Source organism: Fistularia commersonii, chromosome 14 (assembly GCF_037954325.1).
Source record: "Fistularia commersonii isolate RoL2024-O1a breed Wild chromosome 14, RoL_Fcom_v1.0, whole genome shotgun sequence".
Lineage (NCBI taxonomy): Eukaryota > Metazoa > Chordata > Actinopteri > Syngnathiformes > Fistulariidae > Fistularia > Fistularia commersonii.
Window position 1 is genome coordinate 4,684,503 of NC_141297.1, and position 24,122 is coordinate 4,708,624.

Below are 24,122 nucleotides of genomic sequence, written 5' to 3' on the forward strand. Positions count from 1 at the left end.
CCCAGGGGTTTTGGTAATATGACCGCCATCGAGGAGGGCGGAGTTATTTTATGAACTGAAAATGGTCAATTTAATTCTCACTGGAAATCAAACCTGGATTGATTGCACTAGTAGCTTCTCACCGGGATTGAGTTTCAAGTTTAGCCATGTTTGTTGTTTTAAGAAAACATGGCTATAAACGCAGGCAGTCAAACTCCAGACGTCCTGATTGGAGGAACTTCGACTCCCCTGTAGAGCCGCAGGTTGAAAGTGAACATGACCTGAGAGCAGCTGCTGTTGACACTCCCAACAGTGGCTTTCTCAAGGGAACACACACACACACACACACACACACACCTGAGAAACAGAGGACTTGTACTTCTTCTCCGTGTGTCTTGACTTTTTTCTACCGTTCTGCTGTAATTGGATCCGTTTCGGTTTGAGATGGAATCTGACACACACACACACACACACACACACACACACACACACACACAAAGACTTCACTCTACTGTCCTTAGGCCATCAATCCGTCAGTATTATTACAAGTAGTAATGGTAGTACTAAAAATAAAAGGACTAAAAGCTTTTAAAATCAGAAAAACAAAGAATAGATGAAAATGGAATCAACTGATTCATGTTATTTATGTATCACAAATGTATTAATAAACTATCTAATTTTTTTCTTTCATCTCATTTTCCAATGTTTTCAGTAATTCCATATCATCCTAAATATTAACAAAATACTGTAATAAATCCCTGTTAGTGATTATCGATGTAGGCTTGCTCTTTTTTTTTTACATTATTTTTTAACGTCATATAAAATATAGTATATTTATTAATATTATTTTTTATATTATTATTATCTTGGTATTGGTAAAAATCCAAATGATGAAATAGTTATAGTATAAAGACGGTAAACAAAATTGAAATTCAAAAAAGTTTGACAAAAAAGTTTACATGATTGAAATTGATAAATGTATGGTATAAATCTATTTATAATATCAATATATTGTATAGGTAAGTCACACACACACACACAAAACAAAAAAAGATAAATATATTTAACAACTGATAAATATTACAAACCTGAAAAAGTTCACATAAAACAAATCAAATGTAAATAAATTTAAAGATTTTTGTAACCAACTATTCCATGGGTTTTCCACACCTGGCAAACGATTCAATCACTTTACAGATTTTCCAGGACACATGAGAACTCTGACCAGGCCTGCCCACCTCGGCTCTCACGGTCAGTCAAAGAGTCCAGACTCTCTGAGCAAGTATGGACCGTGTTTCCAAAACAAACAAGGTTTTGCTTCTCTTTCTCCACCCAACCACTCAACCGCCCACCACGATGATAGCGCACAACCACGACAGCGCCCCCTTCTGGCAGCTGAGGAACCAGTAAACTCCAATCTCAGAAAACCAGTCGGAAGCAAAATGTCCGATATACTAGAATTCAAAACAGTAAAGGAGGGAAGTCTATAATAAGTCAAAAGCTACCAGAAAAAAAAAAAAAAAAAATAAATCTAATACCTTTTTAAAATTTTGGAGCTCGATACGGCAAAAAAAGGGGTAATTTTATGAGCAAATCATTTACTCTAGAAAAATTGATTTTGGCAAAAACAGGGTAATTTAATGAGCGAATCATTTACTCTAAAAAAATTGATTAAATAAGGCCATGAGAGCAAATACTAGAAGTCAAACTAATAAATATACACAATAAGAGTTTGAATATTTCAAAAAAAGTGCAGAAAATATAGTAATAAATAACAATAAAATGATAAATTTGAAATTTGACGAGAAATTAATCAAAAAAAAAAAAAAAGGAGGAAGTGACAAGTATTTATTCAAGCAGCTTGAGCAATTTTAATATACATGTTCAGGGCAGAAGAAAAGGCACTTCCTGTTTCCACAAGGCCTTCCTGTGATTCCAGTCTGGCATTCAGCTTTATACATGATGAGAAATCAACTTATTGCGTCATACAAAAAGAAATTACTTTTTTTAATAATTATTATTTAAAAAAAAAGAGAGAAAATAAATAACCAATAGAAACAATTTTCAGGTTTTAAACAAAAAAAAAAAAAAAAAAAATCAGAATAAAGAAAATTTCAAATCCAAATTCATCTCACTTTCCTTTTTTCTTTTTTTTTTTTTTTAATAGTTCCCTGCAACACAGCGGGATAATAAAACTTCACCCAGGTCGTCTTCAGCAGAACTGCAAGGAGAGGGGAAGAGAGGAGGTCAATCAGGCAGAATTCAACAAGACAAAAACTGAACAATCATCACTCTCCAGCTCATACATATATAAAAAAGTCAGATTTCCTGAGTTGAAAGCAAGATAACTTGCAGTTCAAACTGACCAGTCATCAATACTGATCAGTCATCAATACGGTCACATTCAAAGCAGTGGCTGCAGCCGTAACTCTGACCAGGCAGCAGAGGGAAGCAAATACACCGGGAGGACCAGAGACGTGACAGAAGCTCAACAGGAACCCACGATCACACCCTTGATACTCTGTCGTTTGAATCTTGGATTTTTTTAAATTAACTAAATAACTAATTTTGGAATTGAACTTCCACTTTTCTCGTCTGCTCCTCTTCCTTGCTAGTTAAAAATTGACCTTTCTGCACAGGGTAGGTTTAGTTTGCGAAAAGCGACCAGGAAGCGATGGTGAGCGGGGAGCCGGGGTTTTTGCCGTCTGCTGCCATCTGGTGCTGAGAGATCGGCTGACACTCATGAATATGCCGTTTGAAAACAATGCGATAAAGAAAAAGGTAATATATATCGCAAAGATCCCTGCAAACATTCTAATTGTTGCAAAATTAAAATCGTTTTCCAATACACAAAATTTGTTTCCTTCCTCACTGCAGACAGTTCATGGTTAAGATATTCACCTGCACATTAGAGTACTTTTAGTCACTACTTTAACTGGTTTTGTGCTTTTTTGTCTCTCCTATTCACTTAAACAGTGAAGGGTTTTTTAGCAACTCATTTAACCCTTTCAAATTTCTCTTATCCATCGTTTTTTAATCAGGACTTAACACTTCCATGTTCTCAGAGTGTCAGACTTATATCTCACTGAATAACATAGAAACAAATCAGTGTAAATATAATCCTGATATGAAAATATATATATATATATATATATATATATATATGTATAAAGATATACATATATATAAACACATGAACACACACATATATATACACTGCTCAAAAAAATAAAGGGAACACTTAAAAAACACATCCTAGATCTAAATGAATGAAATATTCTTATGAAATACTTTACTCTTTACACAGTTGAATGTGCTGACAACAAAATCACACAAAAATGATCAATGGAAATCAATTGTATCAACCCATGGAGGTCTGGATTAGGAATCACACTCAAAATTAAAGTGTAAAAACAAACTCCAGGCTGATCCAACTTTGATGTAATGTCCTTAAAACAAGTCAAAATGAATCTGTGTTGCTTCCTGAGTGAACACTATGATTTCACACAAGTGTGATTGACTTGGAGTTACATTGTGTTGTTCAAGTGTTCCCTTTATTTTTTTGAGCAGTATATATATATATACACATACACACACGCACATATACATATATAAATGTAAATATATATATACATATACATACATACACACACACATATGTGTAAATACACACATATATATAGAAATATACACACACACACACATATATATATACACACATGCACACACCTATATATACATATACACACACATACATTTATATATATGTGTATATATATATTTACATTTGTATTTGTATCCCCATATATATATAAATACATACATACATACATATATATACACACACACACACACACACACACACACACACACACACACACACACACACACACACACACTCATACATACATACACATACTTATACATACACACATACACATACAGTTTTTTTTGTAATTTTTTTTTAAATTTATTTAGCTGAACTGACAGCAAGTCAGTTAACTTGGAATACCCATTAATAAAATATTTTAGACGCAATCATATGTGCAATACATGCAGTAAATGTGTGATTACCTTCCATCGATTGCCACAGCTGTTGCACAACACAAAGGTGGTCATTGGTTCATCAGCGCTGCGCGTTTGCACCTTTGAGACAAAACAAGCAATGACTCAAAATTTTTCTTTTTTGGTTTTGGTTGCACATTCATGGTTTCAAACAGGGATTATTACATAAAACTGAGGTGAAAGGTTAAAAATGGAGAAAGTCCTTTGTTTGTCCAAATGACATTGAGAGAGGGGACCACTCCTACTCTAAAGAACTTCTGACCGAACCCATAACTCATTCTGATTCTCCTCCATCCGGTTTAGGTGACCGAAATAAATAAAATCAGACCTCGGGCTGGGTGTGTTCAAGGTGTAGAAACCAAACCAGTCAGAAAACACACCTAAATAAGTGTTTTCCTGCTTTTCTGTCTAAACTGTGTTGGTTCTTGAAAACCCTCCTACGATGACAATCCTTGGACTGTCGGAAGCGAGCAGTCAGGGTTGCATGTCGTGGACTCACCCAAGCCTCCGAGACAACGTCAAGAACTTCTGACCAATCACATACTGAACCAACCAATCGGGGGGGGCAAAAGGCAAAGCAAACTGGTGGGAAATTTGGCAAAAAAAAAAAAAAAAAAAAAAAGACAACTGGGGAGCGGTCGCCGCTGCGTGTCCTCACCTGCGTGTAGCTGCAGTTTTTGCCGTGACATTTGCTGCAGACGAACATGTCCGTCTCGGTCCCTCCGACCTTGGATAGCTGGTGCTCCCTGATGGACTCTTTGGTCAAAGCCTCTCTGATCTGCTTCAGCTCTGCGCTCGCCATCTCCTGAACACACACACACACACTCATGCTTAACTCTGCCTGCGTGGCTTCCGGACGGACGTTTAACCTGAGCTGACCTCGGCCGTCATGCTGGCGATGCGCTGGGCGGAGATGTTGCCGCACAGAACGTTGCGCCGCAGGTCGGGATTTTTCTGGTCCTTCAGGTTGGAGATGCGGCTTCGTAGACGGGCTTTGTATTTCACGTCCGTGCACTTGAACTCCCGGAAGATCTGTGAGCGCGGCGGGGAGTCAAGGGGAAGAAGACGATACCACCGACGTTCCCGAGGAGCCGGAGCCGGTTCTCGCGGAGAACCGAAAAAGGTGACAAAGGATATGGTCCTCAATCTGAGCTGCCAGATTCTCGCAGTCGACGCCGATGTTCATGTGGTCGTCTGGAAAATGAGAGGAAACAGCTTTTTCTTCTCCGTGTCACGAGGCGCTTTGTCAAAAGTCCTCACGGGAGGCGGGATCAATGCAATTAACGAAATATCACGACAGACAAAAGGGGTCCCTCCTTTTTTAACCCAAATTATACAAGATCCGCTATCTTGGAGCTGAACAGTAAGCAATTAATTAATCGTAATTAACTGCAAATTAACTGAGTTCATTTTATTATTTTGAACAATTAAATAAAGAAAAATACAGCTAATCGTCAAAAGCATAAAAAAAAAAAAAGGAACGATATAGACGGCGGTCTCACCGTCGGTCTGCAGCGCCGCCACCAGCAGCTCCCGACACTTGTTGCGGACGCTGTCCGCGGTGACGGGGGCCGACGGGAAGGAGGCGACGGGCCGGGGGAGGGGGGCGGGGGGTGGCGGGGCGGCGGCGGGCTCCTCGGCCTTCGCACTGCTGAGGTGGAGGAGAAGGACGGCTGGTTAATTCGTGCGATCTGAACATTGTGTTTACTACCCTTGTCTTACGGGTCAAAAATGACACATAAGACAATCTTTGTACCCTAGTGGTGTACAGCCCACATGGAAACATAAACAAAAAAGAAGTATCACTTTTTCTAATTATGGGGTCTCTTTAGGAAAAGTCGTAAAATTTCAAGTCGCATAAAAATAGGTTCAGGTGTTTTTTGTACAGCTAAACATTGTAGTGGGTCACTTTTGACCCGCAAGACAACAAAAGGGTTAAGACGGGGCCCAGAATAAACTGCTATCCTATATTTTGAGGGAAACTCCCGACGCAATTATTGACTCTCAATGACCTCATCACCATGGGACAGACCTCTTCTCGCCGCCGGCGTCCTTGGATACTGACAACGACCTCACAGGAGAGCCCTCCTTCTTCTTCTCCTTCTCTTCAGACTTCCCCTCCGAGCCGTCTGAGACGGGAGGAGGGGGGTGAGGTTACTCATTTGACAAAATTGGACGATTTGAAGTGACGATCGTGCCCCGAATTTACGGATACAAAGCTCGGCTCCGTCACATCCGTCTTATATTTTACGTCTCGATCGTCCACTTCTACCTAATAATTTCTTCCAGGACTTGATGAGAGCTTTGGCCAGAGTCTGAACCTCCTCGTCGGAACTCTGCTTCCTCACAGCATTCACCGACATCCCCACTCTGGTCGACTGAGGAGAGAAAATTTGTGTGCCTTCATGCAGGAGCAACAGGAGAGAAACGAAAACTCTAACACTCTACTTGGATAATAGAAAAAAAGGGAGAGATGCTTCCCGTCTGAGAGCCACAGATCTTTCATTAGTGGCGTCGGACTTTAAGCAGCTCCATATATCTTTGGGTGTCGGACTGAAAGTTTAAGCGGGGGATTTTTTTTTTTTTGAAACTTTACTTTGCCGGTAGAGAATTCAAGGCTATCGGTCGGGATTAGCTTAGCTCGATAACACCAGGCGACAGAGCCAAGAGACAGCTGCTTCATCGGCTCATGAAGGCCCCACTGGCCAAACCCACTGGAAACCATCATTGCGCCGCCCAGCGTGCAAGATGTCTTCTAGTTCGCCTGGTTCTGAGGAGTGGAACCAACCTGCAGGGTCTCCAAAGACATCTTGATGTTCTTTAGCTCCCTCAGCAGGTCCAGAGCTCCATCCTGCGGGACAGAATTGTTGTTATCCTTCAAGCCAAGAACAAGCCGCTGGACAGATTACACAAACAAAACCAGAGACACACAGAAAACACCTAGAAATGCTTGAAATGCTAGGTTTATGTGCTAAATGGGTCACGATATAATGCCAATAAACACCCTTAGATACAATTAAAAACTTATTTAAGTTCTATGTTGGAGAAATTTTACATTAATAAAATAAATAAGTAAAAATTAATGCTTTTTTTTTTTAACATGAGCAATAAGAGTTCTGCATTAAAAATGAAACCTTCACAAGGAGAGAAAAAAAAAACAAAACACATTGTGTGCTATGTAGCCATCACATGGACACAACAAAAAGCAAGTAAAAAAGCTAAATGGCAAATGTTCTCCACTCAAATCACACTTTTATCACCCTGCAGTTCCAAAGTGCTTCACACACACACACACACACACACACCAATGGGGACCTAGTAACGGGGGGCTAGGTGTCTTGCCCAAGTTCGCCATGAGGACAAGCTGGGGATCAAACCGCAAACCATCCGATTGGAGGGGCGCTTGCTCTACTAACTGAACCACAACCACCCCCAAAGATTGGAAGCAGAGTCGTCCTACATCTTTACCTGCTCCTTCTATGGAAACCGCAAAACACTTGTCAACCCGTGAAGTAAAACAAAAAAAAAACTGTTATTCATACGTAATTATTCAAATTCATCAACTGAATGTTCCCTGGACAAGGGGATCTGTCCGGTTGATGACAAACATAACAGGTTTTGGTTTGTGTTTCATGTTGTGATAAAAAGTTGCTGCAGATGGAAAAGTTGGGGAGCGGAAGGGAGATTGAAAAGAGGAGTTTAAAAAACGAAAACTAGATCAGAATGCGTAGTTTCCCCTGAAGGGATCCTCAGGGGGTCAGTACTGGGTTTTCTTTTGGCGTAAACACAAAACAAATCTTTGCGCAACTGATCCGTCCCATGGTTTCTCACACCATTCGCCGACGACACCCCGCTCTTCATATCCTTTCAGACAATACAAACATGAAAACTGAGCTGCATCCTATTGACTTTCAAAACAAAACACTTCGGCACCGGGTCGGAAACCAGAAGGACAAAGGATTTTCATCTGGAAGATTTGGCATTCTGGGGATGAAACTGGGAACTCTGAAGATGAAGCACCGCTGAAGTGGGACTGGACACTGAGATTAAGATTGACACAAATCCAGAGAGCAGATGGAGCCGGTTGAACACAGATGTCAAGCACACACTTCCGTCAGAAAGATAAGAACAACTTTATTAATCCCGAAGGAAATTGTTGTGCCAGAGTTTCAAGCAAAAACATAACAATAATAAACAATAGTAGGAAGGAGGGAGAAGAAGCTGAAACTAGAAGATCACTTAACTTAAGTTACAAAAGAATACCACAAGCTGTAATTGTCCCACAGTGGGGAAATTTCAATAAGTACTTACAATAATAATAATAATAATAATAATTAATCATCATGTTTTGTAGTTTTCTACATATGACTGACTAGTCTGTTTTTTTCCTCTTTGTTTTCCACAGTAACAAATAAACAATTTAAAATTGTACATTTTTATTTAAAATGTAGAAATAAAGTTTTTGCCATAAATTATCTTCAATATGCAAATAAATGACATTTAATTTAAAAATTAACTACTTTTGGTGTAGAAAAAAAAAGTGTAAAATAGTGCTATAATCATTAAGACAAACCACCAAAAATAAGTAGAAAGTTTAACTCTGAACACTTGACTTACCGATGTGTTTTGTGATATTGCCTTTTAATCTGTACTTATTAATGTTTATTAGAATTGCAGTTCAAATGTCAATCCAACACTGTGTCGGGGGGAGAGAACTTTACTGTGTGACTTTTCTTTTTCAATTGATGACATTACACATGATTCATTTTGTTTACGAATAATCATTAAAACATCTGAAAACACTTCAATTCCCCCCTAATGCCCCCAAACACCCAATTTGAAAGGAGTCCGATAATGTTCCTCCTGTTTTTATCATCACCCTGCAAATTTTGTAGGGACACCTGGCGAGAGGCAGCCTAAAAGCGGCACAAAAATTTTGAATAGACAAAGTATGTGCACAGTAGAATAAAAATAGATAAAAGATGATAGCAGCATAAAAAAAAAAAAAAAAAATCAGGAAAAAAGGAGGGTTTGTGAATAAAGTGCACACTTAGTGCAAGGAATTTAGTCTTGCTTACTCTGAATGGAAGAGAAAATGAATTAAACTCGATCAAATAGAGCAGTGGTGCAGAACCTCCAATTTTGAGTTGAAAACAAACAAAAAAAAAAAAAATCAGTTTGGAACTGATTTTAAAATACTTGTGACATTTCTTCATAATACTGTGTCATTTTAAAGTAAACAGAAATTAGTTTAGAAGATAAATTTCATGAGTCACCCGTCGGTCGGGAAGCCATAGCTTCGGTGCATGTCATTGTAAAGATGAAGAAATGAATTTTCTTAGATAGCCAACTAGTTTATACGCTTCAACCGTCGTAATGGAAAAGATGGTGAAAAGAAAAAAAGCGGATGATTATCGTTCTTTCCAGCCTGCGAGGACAGAGGAATTTAAATTTGGATCTGCGGTTTGTCTCATATGCAGTGATAAAATTGCATCGATGAGACGGTCAAATATAAAGCGGCACTTGGAACAAATCCATGCAGCACCAGAGGTCGCATTAAAAGTAAGACATATTCAATTTATTATACATTAAAAATACTATATGGCTCTCAAGAAAATATATTTAGAAATATTTTAAATAAAAGGTTCCTGACCCCTTAAATAGAGGGTACATGAACCCCCTTTGACACCTCTGACGTCCACATGTTACATTTTGAAAATACATCCATATATATATATACAAAATATTGTGCATTTAAGCTGAAAAGCTTGCAGGGCTTCAACTCTGGAGCTTGACAGGAAAGGTAATTGATTCAAGGTGCGGGTGATTCAACCGCATCAATCTCTGCTCACGTTTATCGAACCCATATATCGATCACGGTGAGGGGGATAAAACAAATAAACAAAAATAGAACTTTTGATTTTGTTTGAAATCCAAAAAAAAAACAGGAGCGGATATATATAAATATTTGCCCAAACTATAAACACACTGCACTGGGTGTTTTGCACCCCGGTGAATTCTGCTTCCATCAGCAGTTGAAGGTGAAGCTCATCACCTGACCACACCATCCCAGTCCCAGTCCCGGTCCCGGTCCCGGTCCCGGTCCCGGTCCTCCCCCCCCCGGTTGTTTTCATGCGGATGCGACCGGCGGACCCACCGTGTTGCTCTTGTGCACCATTTTATCCAGCTTCTTGGCGATGCGCTCCACTTCCGGATTCTTGGCCATGTTGCCGCGGTCAGACGTGCTGCTGCGCGCCGGTGTGAAGCTCCATGTGTGTGTCTGTGTGTGTGTGTGTGTGTGTGTGTGTGTTTGCGTGTGTGAGGGGGTTAAAATCTCTCCCACGCCCCGCCGGGTGTCTCTTTATGCGGCGGCTCCTTGTCGCCCAGCTGCCGCCCGCCTCTCGTTTGTTGTTGTGCGGCACCGCGGGACGATGGGAGATGGAGTTTTTCCGCAGATGCTCCTGCAGGGCATCCTCTTATTTCTGACTTTATTTCGTGTTTTATTTTCTAACGGGATGAGAAAATTATTTTGCACTTTATTTTCACTGTATTTCCCTGTTACCTGATGTCTGTTGTAGCAACAAAACCTTGTAGTTGTAAAATGACTTGGCGAATAAAGCAATTCTGAGTCTGAAAATAGGTTGAGTTGTTTTGAGAAACTGTAGTAATATAAATAAAATGTAAGAAAAAATAAATCAAACAAATATGTGTGTGAAAAGGGCGTTTATATGGCCTTGTTTCTATGAGATGTTTTGAAGGTCTCTTTTGTTTGTTTGTTTGTTTGTTTGTTTAGAAGTTTATTAGGACAGTGTACAAATACATGAAGCACAGAGGCAGAGATGTTTGTACCAGATTATGGCTCATAGCTAATTTCCATCATTTCAAAAACTGCTCTCATCATGACCAGCTTATTTGTATTCAACTATGTTTATTTATTTATGTATTTCAATGTTTTTGAAGCTTGTTTCCCTCTTTTAAAATTAAAAGTCACAGCCACTTCTTTATTTTCATGATGCTTTGTTGGCTATGGCATAAATTACCTTTATTATTTATGGTAAATGTCAGAATAAAGAGGGGATAGTAATAGTAGTATTGCACGTTAAATGTTTTTTAGAGAGGGTTTGGTCATATACAGAGGAGGGATTGGTAAACAGTTGCCGGAATTGGAGCTGCCAGACTGGAGGTCTAGAGGAAGACCAAAAAGAAGACATATATTTATGAACGAATGTGAGAGAGGATATGAAAGTAGTTGGTGTAAGAGAGGAGGATACAGAGAGGAGGGTTAGATGGAGAAGGTTGATTCGCCGTGCTGACCCCTGAAGAGAAAAGTCAAAAGGAAAAGAAGAGTGACTATAGTGCTGTGATAAATACCACTTCCAGGACTTCCATTGTCGATAAAGTACGTAATGACAATCATCATCATCATCGTCCTCATCATTATTTTAATCACGATATTTTGGATGTAGTTACATATATATACCACCAGGGGTCGCTGTTGGCGCATTATAGTGTTAATAAGTGCCGGTTGATGGACAGACCGTGTATTTGTATGTGTATGTGTATGTGTGTGCGTGTGCGTGTCTATGCGTGCAAATGTTTTCACATGATCTATCTATCCATCTATCTATCTATCTATCTATCTATCTATCTATCTATCTATCTATCTATCTATCTATCTATCTATCTATCTATCTATCTATCTATCTATCTTCCAGGTGACATTAGAATAAAGGGGCAGGGCTTTACCCAGACCTGGGCATTTTACGGCCCGCGGGCATCATCGGCCCATTTTGCTTTTATATCCGGCCCGTCAAACTATTTTCTTTGAATATTTAAAAAAAATATTTTCAATCGATATTGAATTTAGAAGCTCCTTATTTTTTTCTTTTTGTTTCATTTTGTAAGGATGATTATATACAAAATAATGCCAGTACAGTTATATGATAATGAATGATTTTAAAGTTGAAATAAAATGCCCCAAAAAATTAAATATTTCAATTTTCATATTGTTCAATTTACGTGATATCTAGTTGGCCCGCGCATAAAAATTTAAAAAAAGAAATGTGGCCCGCCAGTCAAAATAATTGCCCACCCCTGGTTCAACCTGTACCAGTCAGCTGTCAATCACCAGGTTAGCTGTCAATCACAGGACCACATACAAATACATCCAATCGTTCACTCTCTCTTTCACACCCACGGGCAATTTAGAGTCTTCAGTGAATCTGCTGACAGTTTTTTGACTTTGGAAGGCAGACAGAGAACCTGGAGGGAACTCAGGCAGGAGAACAAGGGAAGAACACACAGACGACCAAGCTCTCCATCGAGGTCAGAACCTGGGACTGTCGACGACAAGAAGATTTGGACAAAAACTCACCGTGACCTGGATGACTGAGACCCTCCACAGAAATCTTGACCACTCTTTTTTTTTTTCCCCCCATATCCACCAATGAATATTTCTGAGAAAGATTGTCATTCTCCTCCGGCTGGTGTCGACCACCTTCCTTCAGCTGTAGATGAACATGAGGCTGGAGCTCGAGGAGAGGACATGTAGAAGATGCTGGTGAGAGCAGCCAAGTCTGGTTTGGACACGCTGAGGAAAAGACAAGAGGCAGCAGAGATGAAGATGGTGGCGTTCTCTTCGGGAAAGATGGACTGGATCACGAAGGAGTCCATCAGAACGACAGCATATGTTCTGGAGATACAGTCGGACTGAGATGGTTTGGTGCAGGTGAAGATCTGGTGAAGATGCTGAGGTAAGAGCTGCTAGCCAGGCAGGAGGTCTCCAGGAAAACCATGCAGAAGATTCATGGAAGGAGTGAAATAAAACCAGGAGTTAGTTGGTGTTAGAACTCAGCGATGTTTTTTAAAATGTATTTTTCAAGGAAATCCCCCGTGCCTCCGACTCTTCTTCGTTTACGGCGATCTCAGCCGCAGGGAATCTTCAATCTTTGTAGTTACTGCTAACAGCTAAGACAATTTATATTTCATTATATTTCTTATTCTTCCTCCTTTCCACTATTATCTATTACTGTTATGTTTTTACTTGAAACTCTGGCACAACAGTTTCCTTCGGGATTGATAAAGTTGTTCTCGTCTCATCTCATCTCATCATTGGTCGGTCTTTAAGCGTCGGCTTGAAATCTTTATTATATGGTTGATAATCGTTGTTAGCAGGCACAAGCTCGATGCTGGCGGACGGCGTTTTTGTGGAGCCCACCGCTGCTCCCGCTCTGGGGTGTTATGACCTCCTTCATGAAGTCTGATCTGTGTTTCCTCTTCCTGTCTCAGCTGCTCTGATGTTTTTTTTTTTTTTTTTTAATTTTTTGTTTTTTTTTTTGAAACTGCGGGGCCTGTTTCAGCCGTGATAGGGCCACTTTGTTGTCAAACACAAAGGCCATTTTCCCCGCCACTCGTGGAACCGCACGAAGTAAACTCCATGTTCTATTGTGAACCTCTCAAGAGCCCAGCCTTTGCACGGTTCATTTCTAAAACCTGTCAGTTTTTGTTTAGTTTTCTTCTGTTTTTTTTTTCTCTGGCCTGACAGCAATCGATGGCTTTGTTTTTCTTATTCTCTAATTTATGATTTTAAAAAGTACAATCAAGCCAGGCAGAGACCCACGACAACTCAGCCGGAGAAGAAAATAGGAAGAAAAACATTAACTTGTTAAGATTTTTCCCTCTTATTACTGTATTTTCCGGACTATAAGCCGCTACTTTTTTCCCAGGCTTTGAACCCTGCGGTTTATATAGTGACGCGGCTAATCTATGGATTTGTCTTCGCTAACGGCCAACGGTGGCGCTCTAGCAGGAAGTGCAAAAACGACGCAGCACAACACGCAAAATATTTTTCAACAACTATGTTTTAGCAGCCACTCGTAATCATCCGGAATCGGGCATTTAAAGCGGCACTCTGAGGCTTGGATGACCAGCGGTGAGAAATCGTTTGCAAAAACTGTCCACGTGCGAAGAGCATTTTTTTTCCTAAGTCTGCCAGCGGATGCTAACAAGGAGGAGCAGCGAGAAAGAATCCACCGTCACCGACGCGTTTCCAAAAGTCATAGCGAGCGACACCAACAGAGAGACTTAAAAGGTGTGTGATGGACATTTTCTGAGGCTTTTTAACTCCGACACTCAAGTGTTTTCAGTGTTTGATCAGCCATGTTGGAAACAATTAAGGTATGTAAATAAACATTTATAAAATCTTTCGGTGTAAATATCTCATTTCACTTCGTGGATATCTGCGGCTTATAATCCGGTGCGGCTAATATACGTAAAATTATTTTTTCTTTTAAAATCTAGCGGGTGCGGCTTATATCCCAATGCGCCCTATAGTCCGGAAAATACGGTAAGTAGGTTTGGGGTTTGATTAAACATGTTTTACTGTGATTCCAAATCAATTCACAGATTGAAATTATAATAGATTAAGATAATAATGATGATGATAACCAGGCTGTGATGAGATTTGCTCACGTTGGGTCAAAATCGGCAGTCTTGAAAATGACTGCCTTGAAAATGATGCGTTCAAGTCCTGACGTTTCTCTAATCCTGGAAAGACAACACAAACTGAAACTCCCTGAAAAAGAACAACAGTTGGAACAATCAATTTAAATCACGTTGAATTGCTTAAACTTTCAGTTTTGTTTGTCCCGTTGTTATGAAATATATTGTATTTTGCCCCAACAGGTTGCTTTAGCGCGGTCGTGAACAAATTCCTCTTCTTTTTCAACTCTGCCTTTGAGCCTTTCGTGATGTCAGTGTTTCTTTCACAAGGTTTTTAATCCTATTTTTGTTTCACTGATGTTTCACTGAAAACCTCTTTGGTGATCGACCGACCAGATTGAGAAACAGACGATTTATCCCGACTGGCCCCGGACCCGGAGTCTCTGCACGTCCTGTTCTGTGGAGCCACTTCATCCAGGCCTATTACTCACTCGGTTACGGTTACAAAACCGCCTCAGTTCTGAAGAGTGTGTGTGTGTGTGTGTGTGTGTGTGTGTGTGGTGGGGGTCGTCATCCGCAGGAGGGGAAGAAGGAACCCAGGCCACAACAATACTTGGCCTGCTTTTCTCAAGGAAATAAGAATGGCTCCATCCATCCAGCGGAGGGGACACTTCCTGTCTGAGGTCATTACGAGCCGCGAGTCCGTCGACGCACCGCGAGCGGACGGGCCGGTTCCTGCCGCCGGGGGTCAAAAGCAACGGCTTGAGATGAAGGTGAGTGGACGCTTCCTGTCCTGCCCTGCCAACGGAGATGTAGAGAAAATGCTTCCTGGCGTCAGAGGTGACTTTGAATGAGTCCATAGATCAAGGCGGGGGTTGGCGCTTCCTGAATTCAGCGGGTCGCGTCGGATCCCTGGACCCGGACCATCAACGCCAAGGTCGGACCCGCCATCGGATGACGGAGGGTCGGCGATGAAACCTGCGGCGCGAGAAAACACAATAAACCCCCGCAGACTGATTCATTTGATCGTCTAAAAGAATATATTGCTTCGCATTCAAATTGATGAAGCACACACCGTTATTTGTTTTTAACAGTCATTTTTCATTTGATTATCATTCATTACCCGTCACCGGAACATGGACTGATCAGCTGTCAATCACAGGATCAGCTGTCTTCAGTCCCGGCCTCCAGTGACCCGCTTAGCCGGACAAACGGGGTTAGATAATAAATGAATGATTAATTGATTAATAAAATCCTCGCGTACGAACCGATTTCTTCTGTAGTTGCTGGGATTGTCGTCGGACGAGGCGCCGGCTCGCTGGACGCGCGCCCAGCCGTGTGCCACCCTTGACGCGATGACATCACTTTTCTCGGTCCTGACTTCCCGTCTCCTCGCAAGAATGTTGGCATCCAGCCGGGAAAACAATCAAACAAACAATGCAGGCGCACACGCGTACGGGCACGCACACACACACACACACACACACACACGCACGTACTTGTGGAGATGCTTATTAATCAGTGGTTATTGCCAGACAATAACTTACAAAAAACAAATATGAGGGAGTAGAACACAGTAAGACAAATTGTACAAACATTTTGAATTGAGTTGTTTGTTTGTTTGTTTGTTTTGCTGTTATTAAATGTGTGCAAGTAACTGGAGAATGCTAATTTGCTCATGTTAATTTTCACTCGCAATAAGAGTCTGTGTGTGTATGCTGGTGCACATGCGTGTGTGTGTGTGTGTGTGTGTGTGTGTGTGTGCTCATTTATGGAACAAACAGATACCGTCTTTTCCTGAAGTTTTTTTTTTTCCTTCTGTGATCAGTGACGCACATCAGCAACTGAACATGATCAATACATGTTAATCTATAAATCTACAAATCTTCATCTATACCCGTATTTAATACATATTTTCTACATTTTCATCATCTTTTTTTTTTATTTGCAGTTCTGAGGTTCCTTTATCAAGAATCCTTCTCTCTCATGCTGAGATCTGAGGATAAAATACTGCGGACCTTCGCTGGTTTTCTTTTCTTTCCTCCGATCCGGCTCTATTTTTGTGAAAGAATTTCATCGTTTGGATGAAGTCAGGATTTTTTTTCTTTGTGTGTGTGTGTGTGTGTGTGTGTGTGTGTGAGTTTCTCTGTGCCAGGTCACAGCAGGATTGGTTTGCTGCTGGAACCAATGCCTGTTTTTATGAGTTTTTATGATATGTGTGTGCATGTGAGTGTGTGTGTGTGCACGTGCGCGTGTGCGTGTGAGAAGGCACTGGCAGCCCCACTCCAACACACTTCCCTCTCGCCACCCACCTACCCAGCCACACTTCCACACACACCCACACCCACACACACACACATAAACGTAAATGTCCGTTTCCCACTGATTTATCTATACCTATATCTATACCTTTCCCACTGATTTATCTATACCTTTCTCAATTTTGGCGATAAATTGATCTTTTATTTTATTTCATTTTCTGTGTCTTATTTCCCATATGAAAAAATATTGTAGTATTTATCTGAAATCAGAATATAGTGCTGAAGGAGGAGGAGCTCAGATACACATAGAAGGATGAATGATGGTTATTATTATGAAGACACTGTGCTACAGGAAATAAATTAAAACAGATTTGGTGAAATGAATTCGGGACCATTTTTTCGTTGGGAAAATTTTTAGAAATTGAAGAAAATAAATATAATATATATTTCCTGAAGGGGACGTGAAAAGAGATGTGCATTTATGAGGTCTTCGCCACTCGCCTTGTAAATCTGTATCTGTTTATTACCGTGTTTGTTTACTCGCCGTAGTGGTCGTGCATGTGTCTTCATGTCATGTATTGTTTCACGGTGGTGAGTGAGTGAGTGTGTGTGTGTGTGTGTGTGTGTGTGTGTGTGTGTATTGTTGCTCCTCTGGGATTTTAGGAAGAAGAATAGCAGCAGCTTAGCAGCTCTGTGTGAAACTGAGAAAGTGTTGGCTCCCTGCATCTTCTTCCTGTCCCCCCCCCCCCCCCCCTCCGCAGGGGCACTTCCTGTCAGCGGGACTTCGGGGAGTTAAAACTGTCCAACATTCAGCCCAGGTTTGTTACTATTCTTCTTTTTTTTCTTCTATTATTTATTTTTTTTATTTGATTGACTTCATATAAGATTGGCAAACTAACCTGTGAGCTGCTGGCTCCAAATATGGCGCTTGCGTTGCTAAGCAACCCAACAGGACTCAAGGAGGTGCAAAATTGTGGATGTTTATTAAAATCAGGATCTCGACCCGGTTTACTTTTATGATGTGAAAACAAACTGTTTGAGCGCACCGATGGTGAACATCCTCCGACAACATCGTGTCTCACCCTCAGCTCATTGAAAAGAGATTAAATAATTTAATCCATCATCTTTTTTAGACTTTAAAAAAACGTTATCAGGCCAAGAGGGTTGACGGGAGTCTCGAACAGCTGAGTCCACGATCCCAGTGAGCAAAGACATGCGTGTAATTCCTCTGTTTGGCCACTAGTGTCAACAGCCGGCTCTTCCTGTACTTCCTGTATTTGTTAATACAAAACAAAACATCCAAACCCTTGAGATGCTGTGGTTGTTATGACAGAGAACATGGTCAGGACGTCCTCTGGGCCCAAAGGGAACACGCCGGGTTTGGGGGGAAATTAAACTGTTTGCAGAGGAGAGAGATGCTCTGACCCTGCTGCGTTGGACACCAACGATAGCATGCCGTGCTAAACTCTCAAACACACACAGGAAATGTAAATCGTATTTGCCGTGACTTTTTGGTTCAGCATGGTGTCAAACTGTGATTTGAAATTGGTGTGATTTCTGTGGAGAATAGAACAGGAAGTATCCCATTATATCCCCAACCCCAAAGGATGTTGTTGGGGTTTTCAAATGCAATAAAACAATCAAAAAACGACGTCGAAGTAACACTGCCATGATGCAGATTCTTGCGAAATATAGAATTCCTGCTTTGTCATGTCTGAGCGGGAGAGGGCGAGAAAACAGCTTTTAAAACATTTGTTTTCTGAATGGAGTTTTTGAATGCATTTAGACGAGTGAAAGCAGCGAATTTGACAGCCACAGGATTCCAACAGTAAATATTTCATGGGATATTAAAAGACACTTTATCTTACCTTTAGCATGTAGCTTTTGGTTTTAATAAAAACATTGAAAAAAAAACAAGAAATTGCCCTTAAAGATGGTTTCTTAATGATTCTTAGTAATGTCAGGATATCACACACGGTGATGTCGTCAATGTCGCTGCGAGAATCTTTGCTTTGCTCGGGACAAATTAAAGTTTTGGTGCTGCAGGTCGACGGAGAATTTAGAAGGTGAACGAGTCTCCGTCACTTTCAATCAATGTAGTCATGAAGTAACAGGCTTTGTCTTTCTTTCAGCATGCCTGCCCTCATTATTCCGAGTGTGTGTGTCTGCGCGGGTGTGAGTGAGTGTGCGTTTGCATGTAAAGTTGGATATAGGTCACACCAGTCCGTGTATGTGTGTGTGTGTGTGTGTGTGTGTGTGTGTCTGTGTGACTACAAGTGTCGAAAGCTGCTCTAATCTTTATCCATGTAACAAGTGAAAACAATGAACATGCAAACACAGGCTGGTGCATACACATGCACATGTGCGCACGCACACACACACACACGCACGCACACACACACACACGCACACGCACACCCACGCACACACACACACACACACACACTCCACCCTCCTGCCGCTCTCAGCATCTCCCCACTGTGGCGGCAGCACAATTCCCAGAAACTGCCCGCCATCCAGAATGCATCCACGCACACGCTCACACACACGTGCATGCACACACACACAAACAAAGCTATATACATAAGCACACAGTCACATTATAGATCCCTATCAGCTGTGTGTACGCAGCACGTTTTGCACGTGTGTCGCCTGGTGTTTACATTGAGCATGTACTAAGTGCAGCAGGACAATGGTGGGATGCAGGGCATGTGTGGCTCGGTGATTACTATAGACACACAAACACACACACACACACACACACACACAGAGCTGATGTATGTTTAGCGGTGTGTGTCCGTGTGTCTTTTGTGTCTGTTTTCCTCCGCAGAACGCACCGTCAGCTGTTTTTTTTTTTTTTTTGCTTGTTTGTTTGTGCCATGAGCGGGTGACCCGACACCCCGTTGTAGCGCCGCTAACGACAACACAGCTAAAACGCAGCTTTTGTGTCCGGCAGGCTGAAATGTGTCACACTGGCTGCCTCCGTGATCGCGAGTCTCTCGTTTTGCTCTCCCCCCCGCCAAAAAATGTAAAAAATTCCCAGTTTCTGTTGTTGATTTTAGTGCGAATCTCAGCGCTGCTGTCGTTGGCAGGACATTCGCTTGGTTTTTACAAGTCTGGGGAGGCAACCGAAGATCCTCCGACCGCAAATTCCCCCATGCTTTTGAAGAATGTTAACTGCAGATCAAAATATACATTAAATGCTTTTTTTTTTTTTTTGTTAAACACAGGAAAGGAAACAGCAGAGGAGGTGAAATGCCAAGTTGAAGCCGTGACATCCATCACGGTAAAACAGGAATCACCAACAACAACAACAAGCTAATAGTAATAATAAAAATTATAATAATAATAGGGATAATAATTGGGATTATGATGATAACGGTGATAATAATAATGATAACAGTTGCCCAATTTAGTCAGACATTGTGATTTTGCCTTTGACTTCTTATCTATAGCAATGAAGCGGCATCTGTTTTTAGCCGCTTCCACACGTTAGCCAAAGCTAACCTGATTTTGCGATCATGGATTTGTTTGATATTAGATGACCGGCCGCAACTTTCATGTACCTGCCAGCCTGTTGTGGCCCAAATTAGTTCGGCTTTTGTTAAAATTGTGAGAAAAAGCAAATAAGAAGTGTCTTGTAATGGCCTCTTTACCTTTTTAGCCCCGTCATAGCTGATGTTAGCTGTGCGCGTCTTTTGGCAGCCACGTTAAATGGCTCAGAACCTCATCAACCAGCAATATGACAAACACATCTCTGGTTTTCAGAAGGGGACCGTGTAAAACACGCGCGTTTTGGAAAGATACGACAGTCCGACTCCAAACCTTAAACTTTGTGAGGAAACAAAAAAGATGGTTTGGGTTAAAATACCTGGTTTGGTAGCCGTAAAAAAATAAAATGGAAAACAGACAAAGCCGTCAGGCCGTTGGCACAAACCCATCCCAACCTTTTCGGGTTGGGGATTCAGAGATCTGCTCCCGTCTTCCACGGATCTTCACACGCTGACACCTTCAGCAAACGACTTTCACCTCATTCATCCCCGGGATGAAGAACAGTTCCGCTTTTTACGGTCGCTGGGGTGTCGAGTGCCGAAGAGACGTTCGGGGGTCACAACGACGACCGGCGAAGCGGCGGGGGGCCAAACGCAGGACGAGTCACCGATGTCGCCTTGAACACCCGAAGACTTCAATGAGGTTCTCACAGCGAGCTGCATGTGCCCGCACACACACACACACACACACACACACTCACACACACACACAAAGCAATTCCCTCCCTCTCATCTTTTGCATTTTCCGAATAGCTGCGTCGACCACAGAATACTTTCCCAACGTCTGTGGCCGCCGGAGCGGAGGCTTTGAGTTGCTGTCACTTCCACGTCCTTCTTCTCTCCTCCATTCCTTCTTTCTTCTCCTGTCCTTCACCTCTCCTCTCCCCCCCGCCTCATTTTCAAACCGGCCTTTCGTTCGTCTCTCTTGGATCGTCCCCTCCTCCTGCCCTCCATCGCTCCTTTCCTTTCTGCAGGACTTTATCTGAATCCAAAGGTAAACAAAGGAACTTCCTCAAATTCACCGGCTCAAATAAAAGAAAAACGATAAATGAGACGGCGCTAATGGCGCTAACAGAGGATGTTTGTGTTGTTCCCGTTGTGTTTCGTGTGTCGAAGCGGGATAAGTCATCGGCTTGAGAAGGGTTTGATGTTGAGGCGGTGGCGAGGAATCGGGGAGTTTTATTGGGGGGATTTCAGGGAGTAAACATGGGAATGAGAGTGGAGGTTATGGCAAGGGTTAGCTCCTCTGCGATTGGCCAAAGAGGAATAAAAAAAGGACGCTGTTTGTCGTTTTGCGATTGGATGTCTTCGTCGACGTCCCTGCGATTGACGGGCGACTAGATCCCGTCTCGGGATAAAAACTAAAAGCTTAGAAGTGGAAAAGAAGAACGTTCAGGGCGCGAATACATTTCCAGCGAAGGGACGGAAAATATGTTGCCAGGCGTAAAAATAAAATAACCAAGACGAAATAAGGATGGCTGTTTATCTATATTTGACCTGTGAATGAGAGAGTAAGGGGATTTTTCTATATGATGCATGAATGAAAGGGTGACTTGTACTCACCCGACGAGCCATATACAATATCACTGAATGAATAATAATGCAATATTTCAGCCTGAAACCTCCAATCAATTTATGTATTGATATCTGGATTTTCTTAAATTGGATTGTCTTGTACTCTTTTGTTTCTTGCTACAAACATGTTTACCTGAGGGTGTTTTTTTTTTTCCACCTGTTGCGTTTTGTCCCGTCAGGCCACTGAACTGACTGATTCTTGTTGCAACAGAGAGTGATGGCGCGCAAATACCCCAGCGCCTGCGCTCCGACGGCCGGAGCCGCTGGCGGGGGTGGAGGGGGCGGCAGGCGCTTCGGGCCGCATCACCCGGCAATTACACGGCGACCGTGACCGAAAAATGGATTTTTATAGCAGTGAACTGTGACCACAGACGGGCTGAGAGGGAGGAAGTCCAAACACAAAGCCACTGCAGGCCTTGCAGAGAGGGGGGGGAAAAAAAAAAAAAAAAAAAAAAACGCTCGGCGGTAATTCAAAGAACATATAATTTGTATTAAATTGGGGAAATCGTGTAAAGACCCCAGGACGGGGTCCTCCGAGGCGACCTACCGCACGCTGGAAAAACCTGGGACCGTGATTGGCTTAATCCTCTCAAACACAACTTAACAACTCAGGAGAAGAAGAAGTGCCAAGGAAAATGAGCGTTCGCTGGAGGAGTCGGAGGCGTCTTTTTTTAAGCCGGGCCGCTGGAAGCTCGAATGACACAGCAGCTCCGCTTCCTTCTACTTCTCCTTCCTCTTCTGCAGCAAAATATACTGCGCATCCCGCGAACCAGAACCTGAGCTGGACTTCTAGACTGAAGCTCTGCGCCGCTTCATTGAAAATGCTCCAACAACATGTTTATCCTCATTCATTCATTCATTCATTTACAGTTTATTGCTTATCTTGCAGTTAGCGTTGCAAGTTGGTCACAGGGACACAAATATGGACACAGAACCAGTCGCCCACTCATTCACATGTCATATAGAGGTACAATCTTTATTGTGAAACATGTTTTATTTTGAAACCGGATTCTTTCGGTTACATCTTGAGCGCCAAAAGTTTAACCCACAAGCTAGCAAAATGAGTAAAAAAACAGACGTCTTTGGAAAGTTTCTTTTCTAAGGGGAGAAGGCCCCGGAGAAAGAGACAGAAGAAGCGCCTATGACTTCCAAGAAAAAGAAAGCTTTTACAGACAATACGAGGAGTTCTACTTGAAATACGGATTTATCGCAACAGGTGCTTCCCACAGACCAGGCCTGCTCTGCGTAATTCGCGGCGACCGGCTCTCATTTTTCCACATGTATTTCTTTCTAACGTATTTAGGGGGACAGAAAGGTTATTAACAGAAACTTTAATGTTATACTCATTAAAGTATGTGTTGTTGCTGCAATGTTAAGAGGAAGCAGCTAATAAAGTTGCATACGAGTGCACAGTGGTTTCACTTTTATTATTTTATTCGCATTATAAACAATCTATGTGTACCCTCCGGTCTGCGGTAAAAAATGGTCAAGCGCACATCGATCGGCGGTGATAAAAAGGTCGGGAAGCATAGATTTAGAAAAATACAACCATTCTCTGATCATATAGATACACAACTAATGAACCTTATGCATGTTTTTGCACTTTGGGCAAACAAGAAAACAGAAAGGCCATCCAGACAGAAGCAACAAGCACTGTGCCGTTTACATTAAATTTCATTTAATTTCTTTTTTTTTGTTGTTGTTTCCCTTGATCTGATTTCAATTCATGATTTCACAACTCTCAGGTTTACTTTTATATGGAGTCATATGACTATTTTTGTTAAATCATTTTATTACATTAATCAAAAATTAATCAAAAATCAGAGAGTTCCCTGCTTTATATTTATGTTTAATTTCAAATATGTGGTTTTAATTATCAAATTGAAGCTTCGACTCCCAAAAACTTGAAGTGTTTACTCAGGAATTTGTGTTTTTGCCGAATTCAAGTCCCAAATCGGCCAAAAAAAAGTCTGGAATGTCATTTTTCAGGATGATAGATGTGATTTAAGTGCAGGTAAAAGTTGCGGGGGAACTGTGTTTTTTCTTTGTCTCTTTTTCAGAAGACGCCAATCGGCCAGCCGGGAGAAGAGGAGCAGCCACAGCAGCAGCAACATAAATCCCGCCGTAAATGAAGTCAAAATGCGTTTCAGACGTATTTTCTTCATTTCACGGCCGAGGCCCATGGGGCCAGCTGCAGAAGCTATAATTAAAACATGTCCCCGAACGCGCCACGCCTAAATCGCACCTCGCC

At 41.7% G+C, this 24,122-nt stretch overlaps 1 protein-coding gene and 1 long non-coding RNA gene across 2 annotated transcripts; one reads left to right on the forward strand and one right to left on the reverse strand.

Annotated features, from left to right (window-relative positions):
- Nucleotides 1–1,619: 1,619 nt before the first annotated feature.
- On the reverse strand, nucleotides 1,620–10,452 carry tcea2 (transcription elongation factor A (SII), 2). The gene is made up of 10 exons (XM_086159356.1): nucleotides 10,202–10,452; nucleotides 6,833–6,895; nucleotides 6,317–6,422; nucleotides 6,077–6,173; nucleotides 5,547–5,695; nucleotides 5,181–5,238; nucleotides 4,924–5,077; nucleotides 4,703–4,849; nucleotides 4,054–4,125; nucleotides 1,620–2,200 (listed from the first exon to the last, which is right to left on the reverse strand). Exons 1-10 carry the CDS (start codon nucleotides 10,268–10,270, stop codon nucleotides 2,192–2,194), a joined length of 924 nt encoding a protein of 307 aa, XP_086015482.1. The 5' UTR covers nucleotides 10,271–10,452; the 3' UTR covers nucleotides 1,620–2,191.
- Nucleotides 10,453–17,505: 7,053 nt separating this feature from the next.
- LOC147226999 (uncharacterized) lies at nucleotides 17,506–24,005 on the forward strand. Its single transcript, XR_015107128.1, has 3 exons — nucleotides 17,506–17,563; nucleotides 19,976–20,031; nucleotides 23,932–24,005. It is a non-coding gene; the product is annotated as an uncharacterized LOC147226999 (long non-coding RNA).
- The last annotated feature ends 117 nt before the right edge of the window (nucleotides 24,006–24,122 follow it).

Coding starts and splice junctions, on each gene's coding strand:
- tcea2 (XM_086159356.1), bottom strand. CDS start 10,270: ATGGCCAAGAATCCGGAAGTGGAGCGCATCGCCAAGAAGCTGGATAAA. Junction 6,896..10,201: donor TGGTGCACAAGAGCAACACG/GTGGGTCCGCCG, acceptor TCTGTCCCGCAG/GATGGAGCTCTGGACCTGCT. Junction 4,850..4,923: donor TCGCCAGCATGACGGCCGAG/GTCAGCTCAGGT, acceptor GTGTGTGTTCAG/GAGATGGCGAGCGCAGAGCT.